The sequence below is a fragment of the Scomber japonicus genome, chromosome 6 (assembly GCF_027409825.1).
Source record: "Scomber japonicus isolate fScoJap1 chromosome 6, fScoJap1.pri, whole genome shotgun sequence".
Taxonomy (NCBI): Eukaryota; Metazoa; Chordata; class Actinopteri; order Scombriformes; family Scombridae; genus Scomber; species Scomber japonicus.
The window spans coordinates 21,710,664-21,732,533 of record NC_070583.1 but is presented as its reverse complement, the minus strand read 5'-3'; the positions used below and the strand labels follow the sequence as shown (position 1 = coordinate 21,732,533).

At 38.0% G+C, this 21,870-nt stretch overlaps 1 protein-coding gene across 1 annotated transcript in view; it reads left to right on the top strand.

Moving 5' to 3' along the window:
- Nucleotides 1-19,147, top strand: part of b3glcta (beta 3-glucosyltransferase a) — a 68,925-nt gene extending 49,778 nt beyond the window's left edge. The window contains exons 10-15 of the mRNA XM_053320468.1: nt 2,954-3,023; nt 5,495-5,608; nt 15,114-15,213; nt 15,687-15,806; nt 17,322-17,466; nt 18,881-19,147. Coding sequence (XP_053176443.1) covers nt 2,954-3,023; nt 5,495-5,608; nt 15,114-15,213; nt 15,687-15,806; nt 17,322-17,466; nt 18,881-19,048 — 717 coding nt within the window. The 3' untranslated portion in view covers nt 19,049-19,147. The remainder of the gene's footprint in view (nt 1-2,953; nt 3,024-5,494; nt 5,609-15,113; nt 15,214-15,686; nt 15,807-17,321; nt 17,467-18,880) is intronic.
- The last annotated feature ends 2,723 nt before the right edge of the window (nt 19,148-21,870 follow it).

The window sequence follows — 21,870 nt, the reverse complement described above, 5'->3', positions numbered from 1 at the left end:
ATTTGTGATTCAGGTCACATACTGCCTATGCATATGTGATCTTCAGTCTGATACATGTTTGTTGCAGCCTGATCTGTCAAATCTATACTTGTATGGTTGTTACCTCCCTCTCCATGGAAATCACAGTCCTCATAAAACTGCATTAATTTGACCAACAGGACAATTCAAGGCAGCCAGTGAAGAAACATGAAGGTCACAGGTTTAATAAGTATTCAGGGAGAAGTTCCCATTGACATAAAACAAGAGGGTGCATATCGTAGTCGGACAGTGTTTGAAACAGTAGCAAGACAAATTATCAAGTGAGGCCACAACAGCTTTTGGCTGAGTCTCGAGAGGCAGATTCAAGGAGGTGAAGGACAACAATCAAACAAAGTGGCCGTGACAGCATAATGTGTCCTTTTTTATTTGAAGGCAATACAGTTATTGGTGGTATTTCTCTGTGCAACCCAGACATTTCAGGATAGAGGCTTGTTCAAAATTCTATTAAAGGTGAGGTTTGAGGTCTGGGTGTCGTAGATCAACAATGCATCTCTGCAAACTCAAAACACTACTTGCTTTTCTGTCTGACAGTCATGAAGATGCAGATCAGTACAGCCTGATGGTCTTCAAGGCTCCTTTTCATGGGCTGTATTAGTGCAGAAACTATCGGTCAATTAATATATATGTCGATTAGCATTTGTCACTATTTTTCAATCAGTGAATCAAAGAAATAATCAACACAGTGATCAATAATTAAATAACAGTTTGTTGCAACCCTAGTTCGTACAATATTGTTTCAGTCTCTAACATGTCCAAAGAGATTGTTACCGTTTATCACATACTGCACCATTATAGAGGTTGTTTGAAAAAGTGATGGCTTGCTTACACAAACACTGGTGACATTTTATTGCATTCTATCTGTTGTTGTTGTTGTAAATCTTTTTTTGTGTGATTGTTCCCACCCTTTTCCATTTTGGACCGTAGGTGGTAACAAGGACACAGAGATGTTCCATTTTCACTTTTATTCTCTTTCCTTTAATTTATTATCCTTCACAGTCTTATGTGTTGCTTGCCTTTTTAACTTCAAGGCTTTTTTATGCCCCAAATATTCATCTAATTCTGCATTAAGCCCTGAAATGTCTCCATATGCTGCAGTGTTATCGACTAGTGTATGTCTTTAGTTTCAGAAGGAGAGCCAAAGACAATTAGGGCCAAATAACTTCAGATCATTTACTTTACCCTTTGAACTCCCACTGATCTGTTTGACACGTAATACAGACCCTTTCCAAAAAATTAGAATATCATGGAAAAGTTGTTTAATTTCCATAATTCCATTCAGAAAGTTAAACTTTCATAGATTATAGATTCAGGGCCCACAATGTAAATGATTTCAAGTATTTATTTGTTTATTTTTACCTAATTTGGGCTTCCAGCTCATAAAACCCACGAAAACAGGAATTCAAAAAATTAGAATACTGTGAAGAAATAAGCCCAAATTTTATTTTTTTAATTAAATTCAGTGTGGTTCAATTGTCTCAGTTTGGTTCAATATGGGGAAGACTGCAGACATGACAACTGGCCAGAAGACCATCATTGATACCCTCCATAGGATGGGTAAGCCACAAAAGTTCATAGCGAAGGAGGCTGGCTATTCACAGAGTGCTGTGTCCAAGCATATCAATGGAAAGTCTAGTGGAAGGGCAAAATGTGGCAGGAGAAGATGCACCAGCAAAAGAGATGACCGTGGGCTTCAGCGGATTATCAAACAGAGAAGATTCAAGAATCTGGCAGAGATCCAGAAAGAGTGGAATGAGGCGGGAGTCACAGCTTCAAAAACCACCACATTGAGACGCATCCGGGAGATGGGCTACAACTGTTGGGTTCCTCGGGTCAAGCCACTTCTGAACCTGAGGCAACGTAGGAAGCGTCTCAACTGGGCCAAGGAGAAGAAGGACTGGACTGTTGGCCAGTGGTCCAAGGTCCTCTTTTCCGATGAAAGTAAAGTGTGCCTTTCATTCGGGAATCAAGGTCCAAGGGTTTGGAGGAAGACGGGTGAGGAACAGAACCCAAGCTGCTTGAGGTTCAGTGTGAAATATCCACAGTCAGTCATGATTTGGGGTGCAATGTCCGGTGCAGGTGTTGGTAAACTCTGCTTTCTTAAATCCAAGGTCACTGCAACAGTCTACCAGAATGTTTTAGAGGACTTCATGATTCCTTCTGCTGAGGATCTGTATAGAGATGCAAATTTCATCTTCCAGCAGGACCTGGCCCCTGCCCATACCGCCAGAAGCACCAAAACCTGGTTTGATGCCCATGCTATCACAGTGCTTGACTGGCCAGCCAACTCGCCGGACCTAAACCCCATTGAGAATCTACGGGGTATTCTCAAGAGGAGAATGAGGGGCACCAGACCCAACAACAAAGAAGAGCTGACAGCAAGCATCAAGGAAATCTTGGCTTCCATAACTCCCAGGCAATGCCACGTTGCATCGAGGCAGTGATTAAGGCAAAATGATTCCCAACCAAGTATTGAATATTGACATATCGTTTTGAAAGTACCATATTTTGATTGATTTGATGTGATCCTAATTTCTTTCTTTTTTTTCTGCAAAAACTGAGAAGTAAATAGTGATTTCTTCACAGTATTCTAATTTTTTGAATTCCTGTTTTCGTGGGTTTTATGAGCTGGAAGCCCAAATTATGTAAAAATAAACAAATAAATACTTGAAATCGTTTAAATTGTGGGCCCTGAATCTATAATCTATGAAAGTTTAACTTTTTGAATGGAATTATGGAAATTAAACAACTTTTCCATGATATTCTAATTTTTTGGAAAGGGTCTGTATATACCCCGAAAAACTCAATTTCGACCATTTTGTTGTTTGCAATATAGATTCACTTTTAATTACACTTGATTTATGGGGTGTGTTTATGTGAGCATTTCTTTGATTCATGTCCCCTTTTTTCATCAAAGGGGGAGCCTGTGAAAAATGAAGATATATTTGTTGCTGTGAAAACGTGTCAGAAATTTCACAGTGAGAGAGGTGAGTCACACACACTCAGAGGATCTGCTAAGGATGCACAATTTCCCTTTAAATACTGCACAATTGTGTGCTTTGTGTTCTTGTATTGGATTTGTTTTACCTTTGACATGTGTGACCACATAAGAGCTTTTTCTCATTATCATGATAAAGTCTTTCACTCAATTTTCCACAGTCGGTCTGAAAGGATTTAATAGAAATGGTGTTGAAGCTAAAAATAAAAAATACCTATAAGTACACAATTACATGCCTCCCTTTATTTTTGAAATATGTGATCATCCAACAATCATGCAGATGTTAAAAAATCACGTTTGGCCATTTATTGGCAAGCTTCATTTGACATTAAGCTATCTTCTGTAAATCTGCTTCTCTTTTAACGTGATGAAAATGTAGCAGGCTCAGTCAATGGATCGCACTGATATTTTGCAGATTAATTTTAGAGAGATGAGACAAATTGAGCTCTAAATTCAAAGTGTTTCTCAAAAGAAATTGCAATAATTATCTTAATTACCATATATTCTGCCAAGCTGCCACTATCAGTTTCAAATGTGGACAGGATGTAAATGAATATTAGATTTACTGTATGTATCAAAGGTTAGCTTAGATCAGTAAGCAATACAGATGAAAGAGCCTCGCAACTAATTTACTTTTATGTCACTAAGCCCTTTTAATGTTCACTATCTGTTGTGATAGTGAAGAACAAAAAACGAATTGAAGTCGGAAGTGCACATTCAACCATAAAAAGGGTGAACAGTCACACATGGTTGCTGTTTTTTTTTTTTTTTTGCCCGTTTGCAGATTGGAAATACAGAAGAGAGAATCTATGGAGCCAAGACACTGCCATGACGCGAAACAGAAAGAAAAAAGATTTGAAAGTTTGAAACTCCGTGTTTGAAAGTGTACAAAAGATTTGAAACTTTGGAACTAAGTTTTGAAGGTGTAGCCTATATAGTGTTTTGATAGGCTGAAAAAAAATTAAAATCTCTGAAAACATTATTTTCTATTTGAATTTTCATTTCAAATCTCTGCAATGTTTGTGCTTTTGTTTTGCAACTTTTCCTTCTTCACAACTACAGCACTGTTTTTTACAATGTTTCAACCACACAAAAGTTGCAGAGATTTGAAATGAAAATTCAAATAGAAAATAATGTTTTCAGAGATTTGAAATTTTTTTCAGCCTATCAAAACAGTATACACCATCAAAACTTAGTTCCAAAGTTTCAAATCTTTTGTACACTTTCAAACACGGAGTTTCAGTTTTTTCTTTCAGTTTCACGTCATGGCAGTGTCTTGGCTCCATTAAAATCTTAACTTGTAGTTACTTTTTGAAAAAATCCCTGTTCCATTTTGTGACCCAAGTCTGAACATCATTACAGTTTCAATCATGTTTGATTTGCAAAAGCTACAGTTTACCTCACAAAGTTTAATGTGTAGGTTGTGTTTTGTGCAGTAAGACAGACAATCAACTTCTACACTGCGTGATGAATTTTTATTGTTTAATTTATTCTGATCATTTGAATATGGTGATATAAAATAACAGTGCAATAGCTAGAACTTAATTTGAACTTTATCAGTTCAGTTGGCAGTTTGAAACTGCACAGAAAGTCAGCCAACTCTCAACCTTTAGCTTTTTAGTTCATTCTTTCAGTGTTAAATATGCCACCCTGATTCACCTGTATTGATTTATGAGAGTTGCACACAGCCTTGAGCTGCTGTAGATGTTGTGTTTTTCATCACTCATACAGTCATGCTTAGACGACTCAGACAGTCATCGCAAAACCTCCAGATCAGCCCAGTCAGATACCAATCTGAGCCATCTATGATTCCTATGATGCCAGGGTTTGGATCAGTGACAGATGAGCATTTTGTGTGCGACAGGCTCAGCTGACTACAGTGAGGATATACATCCAGATATAGTTATGAAACCACAGCTCTGCAAAAAGTCAAAAGGCTGCAGGTTTGAGTACTATAGGTTAAAGGACATTGAGAAAAAGTTGTTACAAAATGACAGATGATAGAAGACAAAGGATTCATATCACTTTGTAACATCAAATTTAAATATTTTCTGATTTCATCCAGTGTAATCATTAATAAGTTGAAACAAGTGGTAAAAGAAGAGGCAAGGATTCAAACTGGAGTTTTAAAAAATGGTTACATATTCAAAATGGTATGTGCCATATAGTAGTATCTGCACACTACTACCTCATTCTGATATTTTCTGGCAAATCATGTTGAACATTCATTGAGTTTTATTTCATCTTGTCCCACTCCGGTCTCTGCTGAAAATGTATTGCCTTATAAACTTTATCAGTTGTCTTTTCTGGAATATTTTAGGAAAAACAAACAAATCAGAGAAGCAGTATATAATATGAGATAATCATTTGCTCAGGGAACAAGACTACACTGCATAGAACCAAAGGTCTACTTGTTGTTAAACTACTTACCTCTATATTGTTTTTCCCCCTTTGCTCTAGTTCCAGTGATAAAGAAGACTTGGGAGAAAGATGCCTTATTTTTAGAGTACTACAGTGACCATGCTGATCCTTCAATACCAACCATAAATTTAGGAGTACCAAATACTGAAAGAGGTAAGTGTTCCTTTTGCTTTAACCTCTAGCTTTAGTTGCACCACAAAAATACTGTTAAACCTATGGTATTGTTGCAGGGTCAGCTACATACACAGAAACATGAAAAAGCTGACATGTCTACACCAGGCTAATAGCTCGTGGAGGGGATTGTGGCAGTGATTCAAACCTGATATTGTAAGATATATGAAAATGTAAATAGTAAGGACAAACATGTTGGGATCTTAACTTAATAATGTTACTTTTTTCTTTATTTTCTTTTTACTATCACATGCTCCAACATGTTTTCCATTAAATAATGTTGAGGTGATATATGCCCTTTTGGCTTATCTTAGTTTTTTAATATGAAGAGCTTTTGTCTGACTGAAAGCTATAAACTGCATATTTGCTCACCAAAAGCTGTGCCAATATCCCCCACTGATTTCCACAGAGGATGGTTGGTATTTAATAACTGATTTGTTTGCTCCAGATATTTGTTGGTTCAAGAGGCGGTGATTAAGCCATTAGATCATTTCATTACTTGTCATAGTTTATTTTTACCCTGGAAGGAAAATGCATCTCCCAACTACCCTGAGAGCTTGGTGATCCCTCAGGAGAAGCTTTTTAACCCAACAACATCCTCCAGCTTTTCCCTCAGGAGAGGCTGGAGGATATTGTTGGGTTACAGGAGCCTTGGCTGGCTTTCCACTGATGCTGTGAATCAGATAAGGAACAGATGGACGGATGGATATGCATATTGTGGCTCAACCATTACTCCTAGCTGAAATGTAATTTATTGTGCCCAGAAGTGATTACACTATTTCAACACGGTGCCAATTTTTCACAGTTTCCGATAGCTCCTGTCATTTTGGAATGAACTCATCACAAAGGATCATTTTTCAGGGATTGTACATCTTGCATGTTTGGAAAATGTGTCATTTTAACTGTTATGTTTTCAAGATTAGAAATGTGCTTGAATTTCAATATACTCCTTGAAATATGCTTCATTTTCAGCCAGATCTGGCATTTCATCTACACAATCACATAGTAAACCGAAAATATTTCGAATATTTCAAGTTAAGCATATTTGTTTGTTGTCTCCTGGCGTCTCACACCAGACGCAGAACAAAGCTAGATTGACCAAAATGAAACGTTCTGCTCCGCGTCTGGAGGATGAACATATGCTCTCAGAATGTGCAAGCATTGAACACATTCTGGAAGCTCTGATGACTCTGAACTTTGTGACCTTTATGCATGCATGCACATTGAAGGTAACAAGCTAACTATTGTACCTGTTCATAAGCTACTAGAGAGCAAGTGGATTTTGTTATCGCTGTATCAACATGCCAAGCTGCCACTTTAATGACAGCCTGGCTAATGTAAAAATAAAAAATGGCTTTGGACAGGAGGCACAAAGGAAGGTATGCTACACAACCTGTGCAAATGAGATAAGAGTTAAACTTACTAAAACTTGTTAATGACAGCCAAGTAAAAATGCATCGTGTTCATACATGCATAGCGTATGGTGTGTTTTTAATACTTTATACTGTAATTCATGCCACGTGTCAGTATCCTAACCTAACTAAAACCTCACTAACTGAGAAAATAAACATGTTTGAGTCACTTAAGTTGTATTCATGTAAAAATATTCTTCAAAACACCAGGGTTAGGTTTAGTAACTCAAACATGTTGATTTTGTCTGCATCAAAGTTTTGGTTAGGTACTGTTTGTCCGAGTGCCCCCTCTCCCTATTTGTTCAAAGGCAAGAAGCATGAATACCTCTCAAAGCTCAGGTCAGGTCCCACCTTGGGATCTCATTTCCACCCAACATCTGAAACACTTTGCAGTGAAACCTCAACATCAGCTGGTGAAACTACAGCTACCTTTGCAGCAGGCAGCAGTACAAACCCAGTGAATCCTTTTGTTTTATTTAAAACCCAGCACTGTTTGCAGAAATTTTTCAGGCAGCAAAAGTGATTAAAGATTATTACTCCTACAAGTTGTGTGAGTACTTCGGAGCTGTTTTCCAAGCCATGTTCCCTGACCGTGACATTGCAAAGCAGTTAACCTGCAGGGAGAAGAAAGCACCATATCTTGGCATAGCACCCCATTTCTTGTCACTAATGAAGGAGAGAGTAAAGAACGAATCAAGATATGTGCTTTTGTTTGATGAAAGTTTGAACCGTGAAATGAGAAGGTGCCAGCTTGACATCAATGGATAGCCCTGATATAAAGTGAAAGCCTTTCTCACTCCTGCAAAAAAACAACAACATACAAATCCAAAATTGGCAAGAAGATAGTGGCAGTTAGGAGCTGCAGTCTGCACAGTTCTCCACAATTCCTTCAGGGAGCGTTGTGCAGCCACCAATTGGGAGCTAGCAAGCTCCCTCTCAAGCCTGAAATGTCTTTTTAAGGATGTTCCAACTCAGAGGGAGGACAAGGAAAAGTGACAGCACCATCAAACAAGTTGTATAAAGCTGCTGAGAATTATTATTGGAAATTATCTCTTTCCAGCAAAATGTAACTTTTTTCAAATGGTGGCAAAGGAAATCTCTCCTTTCATAAAAAGGTACCAGAGTTATGAACCCATGCTCCCATTTATGTAAAAGGATCTTTCCGATTTGTTGCCAGATTTACTGGAGAAGTTCATAAAGTCAGCTGTCATGCAGAATGTCATTGCCACACTGAAACTGCTAGAATATAATGATGCATAGAACCATGTTGACGTCAGAAAGCTGAATTAATTACAGCAAGAGTACTTGAGGACCACAAAAAGAAACATTCAAACACTCAAAGGCTGAGGCTGGAGTTCAGACAGAGCTGTAAATTGTTTTTGATGAAGACCGTCTCAAGGCTATTGACAAGGCTCCAATCAATTATCCCTTTGAAAGACATCTATCAGTGCTGGACCCAAGAGTGCTTATCAAAGAGGCATGAGTGAAGAAACTCACCAGTGTTCTTCATATCCTTGTGGAGTTTGGCCGCATCCATGAGAGATCCTGTGATGAAGTCCTGAAGGAGTTCAGCCAGTTCTATGATCACAGCCTCAAGACTGACTCTTTCACAAGTTTCAACCCAGAGAGCAACAGATTAGATGAATGCTACCACAAGCAGTTGTCCACCAAGGTAGAGTGGTGCCACCTGTGGGAGATCGTGAAACAACTCATGATCTTGGCATGGCCAAGCCTCTGTAGAAGGAGGCTTCTCAGTCAACAAAGAAGTGATGGTGGAGAATATGCATGAGCACTCACTGGTGGCACAGTGAATCATCATGTGAAGAGTGTTGGGGGAGTGTTGAACATTGCCTATGCCAAAGAGTTTAAGTTGAAACAATTCCTGAAAAGCCAGAAATTAGATGGAAGGATAAGAAAAATGTGGAAAAAAGAAATGGAGTGATGGATGAGATAAGAGGGTTAAATGAGAGGGATGGTAGAGGACATTCAGGTGATTGTAATGCAGAGAGATCAGAAGAAGTTGGTAAACTCAGCTTGATTTCGAAAGCAAAAGAAACGGTAGTCCTTTAGATGATGGAGCATCAGATAAATGAGAGTTAAGTAAAAGTAAAAGTAAAAACTGAATCAGTTGCTACAAGCACTAAACTTTTTTTAATGTAACCTGAAAAAACATGTAAATATATGTTTATATAAATATGTCATTTTTATTGTTTGAACAGAAGCAGATGTCATGATACTCACTGCTATGTACAAACTTAATATACCTATAATCAACATTGATATGAACAGCTGGTAAAACAAAGTGACTGTATACATTGATTTTTGTACATATAAATGAATTCTGTAAATTGGATTTTTTGGTTTTAGGTAAATTGAAAGTGCTTGAAAAAGCTGTATGAGCCATGATTTTTACAGAGTCATTGCTGTCAAGATATTCTGACAAGATACTGAACTAATTGCATCTATGGTCCCAGAAATATATAGGACACTACTGTGGCATTTATTGACAACATCATCTTATTGCAACAGCAAATAGTGCAATGATGGGACCTGAACAAACGAGGATGTAAAATACATACAGAAAACTATAATACAGGAATAATGAAAATGCACAATGCATAAAAATGTGAACCTGTACATGGATCACAATTCTGATAGCAAGCTCTTGTAGTTTGTGAAGACAGCACAAGCTCTCTGCATCGGTATCCTGGTTGCCTGAGGCAGGGGCCATCTGGGTGTGAACTATTTTACAGTCTGATGGCTGTCGGCACAAAGTGCCACCTAAGACCTCTCATGTTGCACCTTAATGGGATGATGCATTGGCTTTAGCCACTTTCAGCCCACTGTAGAGGGGGCGAGGCTTGTTGTTAAAAAGTGTCAGGTATAGTCTCCCTTCAGTTGTTGTCTCTAGGCTACTCAGTCCTTTAACAAGGACCTTTTTTTTTATCCTGCCTTGATGCAGTGGAAGCAGACTGCCATCGGCTACTACTAGAGCATGTGGACTTGTCTGTTGCAGAACCAGTTGAGAATAAAAGTCAACCGTTGCTTGTAAAGTTGTTCTGGTATCAGTCCAGTTTCTTGTTGATATGCAACCCCCATACTTCAACAGCTGCCTCGTCTCCACCTACTCGTTGCGGATAGTGACACGACAGGTCCCAGCAGCTTTTTGCTCTGTAACAAATCAACGACAAGCTTCTTTGACTTACTGACACTAAAACACAGAGAGTTGTTCTTGCATTCAGATTTGGCTGCTCAAAATGGTTTCAAAACTCTCCTTTTGTCAGTTGCACTGGGGAAGATAATAACATCACAGGAGGTCTAGGTAATCATCTAAACATGGACTCAGTAGGAAACAGTGATGGAGATACTCCATACTGCAATTACATATTTTTGGTCTGTGAAAGAATGAAAAGATACATCTCTATTCTTCATCTTATCTGCTGCTTGTTATGTTTCTTCTTGAAAAAAAGGCATCAATAAAGGTAAATATGTGAGAAATTTACATAATTACAACAACAACCAGTTTGTACCTGACCCCTGAGTTTTTGAGACGGCATACGCAGCAAAGAGTTGGAGTCTTTGTGAAGATTAGAAAGGAAATTGACAGTACAGTCACACACAAGTAATGTGTAAATGTTTGGAGCCGGGTCACATTTGACTGAAAGCAGCTTGCTTTAAATTCTTTTAAAAAGGTAAAAAGAGTGAGGTTTTAACATGCAAATCCATGAGAAATTAGTTAACCTGTTGCAACCCAATTGTACTAAAATTATCATATTGTGCAGGAATAGTTTTAAAAGCCTTGTTGACTTTATGCCTGATAGCTGCATTGTGTAAGTCATTATTTACATAACTGGTTCTCATTATATTTGCAATCAGTAATTTGATAGTTTCAATTAAAATGCTATTATCATATTGACTGACTGATTAATTCCATTAGTTGAGGTTCCACTGGGTTGCATTATGCTGAAGATGACTGGTGTTTCTTCTTCACCTGCATTTACATAGATGACAGGCATAGGATATTATAACATAATGCATTGCAGTACAACATCTGCAGCTTCAGAAGTGGCAATAGAGTAGAATCAACTGTGACAGTGTCAGGAAAAGCAAACTTTACAACCTTGATAAAGACTGCAGAGCTGCTCAAGTGGATTGCATTTGATTATAGGTAATTAGATGAAATAGCAGGACTGCAACTAAAAATAATTAATCAATAATTAACTGATGCTTGTCTTATTTGTTTTACTGTCTTAATGGGTTTTAACTCGCATCTATTATGTATGTGTTTGTTTTAATTCTGTTTTGCCATTTTGCCAATGTTTTAACTTATATGCCATCCACATAGTTTTTGTGACTGCATCCATGGTAGCTCATGCTGTGTGAAGCACATTGTGCCTCCATCTGGAATGAATGTGCTATATAAAGTCATGCTTGCTTGCTTGTTTTGCGAAATGTCAGAAAAGAATAGAAAAAAATCCTGTTTGGGGATTTTGTTTCCCCACAGCACAAGCAGATATTTAACTTGCCTATTTATACTCGAGCAACTGTCCAAAACCCAACGAAGTTTAACATGATATATGGCTAAGAAAAGTATCAAATCCTCACTTTTCCAAAGATGCAACTAGCATAAGTATGGCATTGTTGCTTGAAAGATGACTACAACAGGTTATTATCAAAATAATTATTGATTTCTTGATTGATTAATTGTTGCAACTCTACTAGATATGTAAAAATGTACATAAACTGGTAGCTAATAGGCATGACAATGTGAATGGTAAATGGACTGTACTTATATAGTGCTTTTCTAGTCGTTACGACCACTCAAAGCGCTTTTACATTACATCTCATTCACACACATTCATACACTGATGGCAGGGGCTACCACACAGGGTGCCAACCTGCTCATCAGGGGGAAGCTAACCATTCATTCTCATTCACACACCATTGGCGCAGCAACAGGAGCGATTTGGGGTTAAGTGTCTTGCCCAAGGACACATCGACATGTGGAATCGAACTGCCAATCTTCGACCGCTGTACCTCCTGAGCCACAGCCACCCCAAGAATGTGCTATATATGCAGCAACAGTTGCTTAGTATAGTGGGCCTTTTCTGACCTAAAAGATGTTTCCTAAGGATTTGTTATATAGTTGTCTGTTTGAATCATTGCCACTAAGCAGAACAATCCTGGTATTTCAGATTTTTATATGTGGAATATATGTGATGTGATGTGTTCACCCTACAACAATACTGGGGTCAGGGGAGGCACTGATGTCTGCTTCCATTCACAGTTGCATACTGCAGAGCTGACATGTTGGCAGCTGGTTATGCCATGACAAAAAATTCAAGCGGAAGATGTCTGACTTCTCAAACCTACTCATTTACATAACTTGATACGTTACCTAACCTGGGGCACAGAGTGTTCGTGTGACTTACCTCTAAGTTTGACATCTCACTCCGGAAAAAGTCATGACTCTGCGCCTCTCAACCAATCAATTTTATATAAATAAATATATTTTTGAAGCCAATGTTGCCAACATCTTTTTCATGGATCATTTTAGGAGAGAGTGGCTCCATCCCTTTAATTTTGTCTTACACTGCATGCCAGTTTTTGTTGGTTTTTTTAACTTTTGGGAGACAACAATAGAGTGTTGGGACATTGGCAGCAATCCACAGTCCATCATCAGGGCAGCGGGATCTTCTCTAGTTGGTAAGGAGCCAGATACTGGAGCTACTGTCAGTTCAGTAACTTAGGTTTCTGCAGTGGTTTCAGTAGAATGTCTGACCAAAACTGTTCAGTTAAACAATAACATAACAACAGAACATTTAATTCTTGTAGCACTGCAATGTGTCCAATTACTGAGAGACATAAAGCCACTGTCCACTGTTAATAAGATATGGAGAAATAATATCTTATGGATTGAAGCAGTTTATCTGTCCCTCAGTGCTGAATATCCACGTACTGAATCAGTAATCAAACAAAAAATTCAGTTGAAGTCATGACTTACATCATATCTTCCTGTCCATTTTTTTTCTTTTGCTTTTCCAAGGTCTCATGGTTTATGCTAATGATCGCTGCAAGCAGACTTGCAGTTCATCAACAGTCAACAGGCATCAATATGTCAGGAATCTGTAGTCACCACCATTATTCATTATTTTTTTCACCTTGTTAACTCTATTGATTCCGTTGATTTGCCTTGTAGAGCCACATCCTAAAACTATGTCATTAATGTATCTACGAGTGAAGTACAAAAATACAATATTTGTGTAGATTAGAAGAGATTGAAAGAGATCAGAATTTCATGGCAATAAAGATTTAGCAGGTAAGTGGATGGATGGAAAGATGAATGGATGGATATAATCCATTAAGAAATAATTGGATCTGAAAAATAAATTCAAGTCTAAGGTTACATTTTTAAATGGACTAAGCAAGTGAGGACATGAATGTTACACAACCTTGAAAAGGGAACATGGTGCAGGAATAAGTAAATACTGCTCTAGTATTCATGGTCAAATGTGTTGCACATGTGCTCACCTCCAGTGTGTCGGAGAACAAAGACCTCAGGATAGAAGCCACTGAGGCCATAGGTGATGTTGCTGCTGTATTATGTTGGTGTTGGAAACAGTGATAGTGCACACTTTCATGCTCACATTTTAATGGCAGATAGTGCACGAGTCATGAACATGGAAGCTACCGCATCTTTCTTTCCAAGCCTCTGAATGTCACTCAACAACCTCCTCCAACTAGAAATAAGATTACCAGGCTTGTCTGGAGGCCTCCCTCTAAAAGTGTGTTTTTGGATTTTATTCCTGTCAGCAGTTCAAGGTGTCCTTTCTTGTTCTATATTCAGATACTAGGGAAAAAACACCTTGGGTGCCTTATAAATAAAACAGTAAGGCCTCAGTATTCTTTGTGATGTTTGCCACCAGGGATTTCCATGTCTCAGTTCCCAGCTTCGGTGGTGTGCAGATATTTGAATTGTGATGGGTATATTTCTTCAGGTTCCTTGTATTTGTTGTGTACTACCACACCACTGTTGTTTTCAAGAGTTGGCAGAACATTTTGTTTCGTCTGGCGGTCATGTCAAGCATGCCTGAGTAAAAGTTTGATCCTCCCATCCCATCATGCCAAACATACCTTATTTCTTTGAGATGTCAGAAAATAGACATCTGCTTTCTCTCCGCTCTAGAAGACAGAAAAGATATCCTCCCACTGAAAGTAGGATTTTCTTTAATGCTGTACAGTACAATACAAATCTTTAAAAGGTGGCAAAGGCTTTATAACAGACAGCCCTTTAAACATGTTTGAACACTGCAGTAGCTGACATGTCCGCTTATAGCCACCTGTACTTTTGAGGTACTCTTAGTCTCACTTGCGATGTCGCTGCAAAAGTTCAACATTTTCAACTCGGGCATTGACCCATTGATGCGATCGCATTTATATATTTATATGTGTATTCATTTATTTATTCATTTATTTATTTATTTATGTATTGTTATGTACATTTTTTGTCCTTCATACCTGTCATGACAATGAAAGTCTAATTAGTAAGTTGTTTGCTGCAATCATACTATTTAGATAAAACACTATTGACTGTGTCTAATGATTTTTTTATCCAATCCTTTAGAGCAGTAAAGCACATAAACGCTGCTCAGGTTGGATTCCCACCGGAGCCTTTGATGCTAAAAAATAAATTCGCTCATGGTATTGAATGGAGCTGTAGTATAACTTATTGCTTTAAAACTGAGGACTTACAGTAGTGTCCTCTCCTTGGTGATATGTTGCTGTTTCTGCGGTTACTCAACTTGACTGTTGGTTAGCCTGCCGCCTCTCAGGTCCTTTTGCATTAACATAATTTATGACTGCAGTTTTTTTTCCTTTTGTGGCATAGCTGCTGTCCCATATCTGTGTCCGTGTTTATGCAGGCGTGTGTGCGCATGTAAATACCTACTTATGCCAAGTGTGTTTTTTCATTCAGTAACAGGGTCATTCATCTTTGTAAACCCTGAATACAGCACATGGTCAATATGTGATTAAGTCATACAGGCCCTATATTGATGGCATGTCTCTACTTTCAGGCCACTGCGGGAAAACATTTGCAATTCTTAAAAGATTTGTAAGCAGTGCTGTCCCAAAGACCAAGTGGCTCCTTGTTGTGGACGATGACACACTTATCAGGTATCTTTTCATGATCTGGAATTGGTTTCTCATATTTTCAACTGTGAGAAAATGTGATTTATTCATTGCCTCATTCTTTAAATGCCATATTTTCATTTTTCTCTAACCTTGACTGACATTTATTCATACATTTTCGAACAGTTTCTGTCTCAGAGCGACCAAAAGGGTTTGCACAGCTTGGAATGATGTCATTTTGGGAAAATGAGTTACAGAGATATTACCATCCTGTTGGACATCTAAAAAGCTCAGTTCATAAATTCAAGTCCAGCTGGCTTCACTTTATATCTGTCAGGATGCCCCTTCATGTGGAAGCCTCTGTATGTGTAATAGTGCCTGAGGGAGAGCAGTTATTTCAGCCTCTAAATGGCCAGTTTCATTTATGTGTGTATATGTCCGTTCACCTGTATGTGTGCGCAGACATGTATCTAAGACGATGATGAGTGTGTGATGACTTTGATCTGTGCTTTCTGCAGCCTGCCCAGACTGCAAGTCTTGCTGAGCTGTTATGACCCTTCTGAACCAGTGTGTCTCGGTGAGAGGTATGGCTACGGACTGAGCCAAGGCGGCTATAGCTACATCACAGGAGGTGGAGGGTGAGTTTCACAGCTCAGATGCTCAGGGAATAATGATGAAATATACAGACGCAGCACTGGGACTATAAAATGTACAATGAAAAACCTGTAATCTCTTATCTACTGATAAACCCTTTCAATTCAGATTAAAATTATGTTGCTCCCCAAATGGAAATTTGGTTCTCAGGCTGCACTGCAATAAAACTATGGAATAAATAACCACTGTGTGCAGTAAAACAGACACTCATCAGTTGACAAGACAAAATGGAGAGTCGATTCATAGTAATACTCACACTAGATAGATAAAAACTGCTATTGCAAGAAAGTACAAAAATAATTGCAGTTCCATAAGAGCCACATTTTACAACACTCTTTATGTAATGTAAGTAGTTTTTAAACTGGACAATAAGCAGAAATTATATGTCAGCTGCCAGCGCTAGAGGAAAGCGCTACCGTAGATAATTCTTGAGCTGTGTGTGAGAAACTCTATTTAGAGACACTTCAGTTATTGTGAAACTGCAACTGCCAGTTTTCTGAAAAGTGATATCTCCTGAAAACTGATTTGAGTGGCAATGGGGGATTTTTCTGGCAGCTGAAGAGTTTTTTTCTGCTTCATGTGTAATTGCTTCTCTTTAAAAGGAAATGATTGTTGCACAGTGATGATTCACAGAAAACCACACCTCTCCCTCAGATTGATTTGCAGTTTCATTCCCTACTTTGTCACCCTGTCACTGAATGAATAAAGTAAGCATGATGAACCTCAAGATGGGAGCAGAAATTTACTGGCCTTCTGTATTTAAGACTCTTTCAGAGGTCCTTGAACTGTCTATAGACCCCTGCCCTATTATAGCTCTTTTTGCATTACTCTCTTGATATCTACCCTTTGAAAAAAGCTCCGGTGTGACTTCTTAGCATTCTGGACACTGCCTGCTCATCATCTAATCCTGCTGAAATGGAAAGACGAAATTCCTTCATTTCATACGCAGCAGTTCAGGAATATCTCACATTGAGGTTAGAAAAATGAAGCGCAAGGTTCATCTGGCATATTCTGCAAGATTTGATTACCTTTTCTGACAGAAGTAGAACCTTTACTGCAAATATGATTTTAGGATAATGGTATTGGTCAAATATCCAGCTCTGATAAACCCTGAGAATGAGGATAGTCTCTCTTGAATCTAATTTCCTTTTTTTTAATATTGTGAACTCACGTTATCATTTCAGTTTTATTGATCATACTGAAGTTGTTATCAGTACACTGAAATTGGGTATGTAAATTTGTACGACTTGAGCATGCTGTCTTTAGTCCTTCCTTGCTGTATTTTAATTTGGTCTGTTTTATTTATTTATCTACTTATTTCAAGGGAAGGCATGTTTTTTAGCATTGAACAAAGTTTTAAAAGAAAAGGAGTTGAAAGACACCTTCTTTTCTGTTGTTTTTCCAACATTTTATTCTAAAATTATCATTTATAGTGCAGCTAAATCCACTGTGTTTTGTATCTATTTTTACATTTGTGTTGTGTGTCTGTGTTGCTGCAGTATGGTGTTCAGTAGAGAGGCTGTGGTTCAACTTCTGAACAGCGGCTGCAAGTGTTACAGCGATGACGCGCCGGATGACATGGTGCTGGGAATGTGCCTCAACGCTCTTGGCCTTCCTGCCACACACAGCCCCCTCTTCCACCAGGTTATACATAAACTGTTCACTACATTGTGTCTCTGTGTGTATTTTCATGCCAAAATATATTGAGAATTGAACTTTTAGCATGTTATCGATATCTGATATTTAGAGGCCCTGCACACCCATACACATGTTTTTAGTTATTCTGGCTGATTAGCACTCTGTTTATGCCACGTTCAAGTTGTATTGTATAGACCATAATTATGTGCCACCAAGTGGGACGAACCATTCACATTAGTCTTTGTACTTGTAATTCAGAGTCTGAGATATTGGGAATTTATAATGGAAAAAATAAACAATAAACTGCATTTGATTTGGTTAATTAAAAATGTGCCGCCTGTACAACGTTCAGTTTATATCTCGCATTAAGAAACTTTTATAAATGTATGAGATGGTAAAAAAAAAACACTCCATATTGATTAAAACTGTGTTTAATTAACTTTTAAAAGATGGATTTGCCCTAGCTGATGTGTCAATACTTTTTTGACTTTTCAGACCCCTCCTTATTATTAAGTCAGTTATATTGAAGCTTTCAGAGAAATCAGAGTCTCCCAGGCATAAATAGAGTTTGGGTGTTGATGTGTTGAACAGTAATTACAAGTCGGAAACCAGTAATTATTGTAACTCCGATGTGATATGAATGCAACATCAGGTTGAGAGTAGGCAGGGCTTTTCTGGAAATTATGTGAAAGCACCAAACTCAGTGCTCCAATAACAGTAACCTTTTTCTTTATTTACAGCAGAGTTTTTGAATCATCAATGGCTCTTTTCTGTTGACGCGCTTCAATAAGTCATGACAGTGTGAAAGCAAACCAGCATGAACAATACCAGGACCCTGAAACTAGAGCAACTAGATGGAATTGAGACATTATTCATTTTATTATTTCCACCTATGCTTTTTCCTACTGTGACATGTCAAAATGTCATCTGTGAAAATGGCATTTGATAAAGGTGCAATTTGTCCCACCCTAACAAAACAACAGGAGACTAAACGAGGTGTCAAAACAAGCCAGATTCACCCACGCAGCCCTGAAAGAAGAGTTAATTAGCAGAAATAAATGAAATAACCTGTGCAGTTGATTGCAACATGAGTGTGCCGAGCCTTTAATAAGAGCCCAGAGATCTAATGTTTTGACAAAACATTATCTGTTATTTGTATCTGTTAAATGCAAAGTGTAGGCGTGCGTGGGTCAAAGAATTGGTAATTAAAATAAAGAAAAAATTAGCACTTACTACTTCAAAAATGTTTCAAGCAATTTCTCTAAACATATAAGTATCCAGTTGCCCAGTTTTTTAGTATGCAGTAACTGTTTGAACATAATCACTTTCATAGTCTCACTCTTGCTCTCTGTAGCTTCTGTTTGCAGTCTCTTGTGACTGCTTCCAAATCTAAATTACTGTACTTAATCTTACTTTACAGGCACGCCCAGAGGACTACGCCAGAGACTTCTTAGCCCACCAGGTGCCCATCTCTTTCCATAAACACTGGAACATCGACCCCATTGCTGTTTTCAACAAATGGCTTAAGGATGATTTGAGGGCAAAAGCTTCAGATGGACTTAATAAGAGTGCGAAAACTGAGTTATAACAATTTCAAGCACACAACTCGCCTGTATGATTATGTATGTATACAATGTGTGAGTGTATTTGGTGCAGCTAAAAGGCAGCATTAAAGCTCTGAAAAGCTCTTGGCATGCTGAAGGTTTGTACTTACTCCTAAACTGTACCCAACATGTAGTGTATATCAGTAACCAATTGGTGCTCAGGCAGGTTAGTGTCTCACATTTACTCACCTCAACACCCTCATTATATTTTTGGCCCAAATCAGCTGTTTCTCAAGGCTCATTTTGACTCTTTTTAATAGAGTCACCAGTACAAAAAACCCTGAGCATAATTTCATGGACATAGTTACTTGTGAAACATTAGCGTATACATCAAGGTGTGTTGTAGAAATAGATCAAACCAATTTTTCATTTTCACTTTCTTTTCCTCACAAAATTAACTGTCAGAGATAATTAATTGGCAGCGCAGACCCAGTGATTTGCTGACCATTATTAAAGGTCTTTCAAAGACCTTGAGCCCTGGTTGAAGAATTAAACCTTTCTTTTGGCTGTTTGCCCTCTTAAAATATTAATTTGCTGTTTTAATGCTTCTTTCTAAAAAAAAAAAAAAAAAGGAAGCTGCACTGCTGCCTCATAAAAATCACAAAAGCTTTTGAAGACCAAAGAGATAGAGGTATTAATTACACAGAACTAATGTGAATTTGAAATCTTCATTTGGTGATACAAATGACTGTCAGTCTGAGACACACAGTGTAATACAGAAGATGTTACTCTACTTTTTGTCAGCATTGTGGTGCTAAATTTACACTGTCCTAATAGCACAGTGGGCTGACTCGAGTTCATGAAAAGTCTATTAGCCTCAGGCACTTGAAGCAGTGCAATAAGTCAAGTAGACATTTCCTAACACACATATGAATTGTAACCTATTTGCAGGAAACAAGTTAAGTTCCTAGCGGGACTCACCCACACATGGAGTGATGAGTGGTGGTAAGACAGCGCTTTGCAGTGAGGGAAATCCTCTGTGTAATTCAAAGCACAGTAGGTTCACACAACATGCTTGCTCTGCTAGTATTTGGAGTGTGTCAGCAGCAACATCCCAGTCAGGTCAGATTTGAGTGTTCAGTTTTTCTCTATAATCCTTATCCAAAACTGTAAAGGAGGAGGATGAGTGCATCACTGCATTTCCTCCAAAACGTCCACCATGTTCAGCTAGGAGTCTTGAGTTGTAGCATGGATTTAGATATAATGAGATCATTAGTTGTCCCTGTGAAACCACTGACCTTCAGAAAATACATACATTGGAATAATTATGTTTTGGAAAATTGTTTTTACATTTTTGTTATTCAACGAACTGCTAGTTTATGTTTTCTGAAGATTTTATTTCCCTACCTGAAGGTTTAAATGTTATTTCAAAGTCAACACCATCTGGTATAAAACTCTGGAGGGGAATTTCTGGATTCGTATTATCTTATTATTTTTATGTTACTTTGATCACCTAAAGACATGGAGTCATGCTTTAAAAGTCATCTAACTGTAAACTCCACTACAGATACATTCCCTTATTCCCAGAATAAAACAAAAGACATGACCTCAGTGGTGTGAGTGATGGTCTCCTGGACAAGACCTCATTTAAACCATTAACTATGAACACATGAAAGTAGCATTGATGATCATTTAAGTCACTAAACAGATGCCTACATTAACTCATTCCACTCATTGTGCCATAATAATGTTCCCTTAACTGTTTATTGCAAGTATCTTTTTTTAAAAATCTTTTATCTTCTTTTACTCTATGCATTTATTTTATTTAATTATTCTTGCTAATAATAATAAATGATGGAAGGATGCACAAGAAACAGTCATTGTGTGAAGAAAAGGCAAAATCTATTTTGTGTAAATTTGTTTAAAAGAAAACTTCTCTCACTTATTTCTACTGGTATCTAGCCATGCAGAGAGTTTTAGTTGTATGGTTTTGAAATAACCACCTCTGAGATTTCAGCCTCCAATGGTGTATTTTGTTTGTCCAAAATCACTGAAAAGGTATTGCAAGCACTCTCTACTGAAGCAAGTGTTTCTATGAAAACTGAAAATACTGTGATAAAAATAAAAATGTTGCAATTTGGATAAACTATCTATGTAAAATTCCATAAGGTTAAGTTGTGAGCAGCAACTCATCTCAGATCCACTGTGACACTTTGCAGACGCTCCATCTAAAACTATTCAGCTTTAATCGTCCATTTGAAGCTCATTACAAATGGACTATATAAAGAGTTCATATTGTCATACTTCAGTGTCTGCCTTTACCTTTTTAAGTAAAGAATGGGGTTCACATATCTGGATTATTATTCAACCTCTATTTGAATAAAGGCATGTCTGAGCTGTGGAGAGTCCTGACTAGTGAGCAGTTGGCGGTTTTGAATTTTCATTTTGGGCTGTTTGAATATGAGTGCTTTTTCTACAGAGGATTCACTGACCAGCAGGGCTGACAAAAAAAAGCAGTCATCACAAATTTCTGTCAGTTCAGCTGAGGCTTTTAACATCACTCAGTCTTCTCATTTGTTGCCAATCTGTTTTCCATCCCTTCAGGGGAACAAAAGAGAGTGCAAAGATCTCATTTGCAAATTAATTATGAGACTTCTACTGCAGAAACTTCTCCCCATGATCTCATGAAGTGAAAATGCAGCTAGGTGAAACATTTAATGGACAATGTGTATTCACATTTCTGCTGTAGCAATTAGGAATAGCAATGCTGGTCTGTTGGCTGGTTGTGTATTGATGACTTTGGAGAACCCCTGACAACTAGTTCTTTTGGCATTTATGTTTTTTAGTAAAATGCCCCATATTGGAT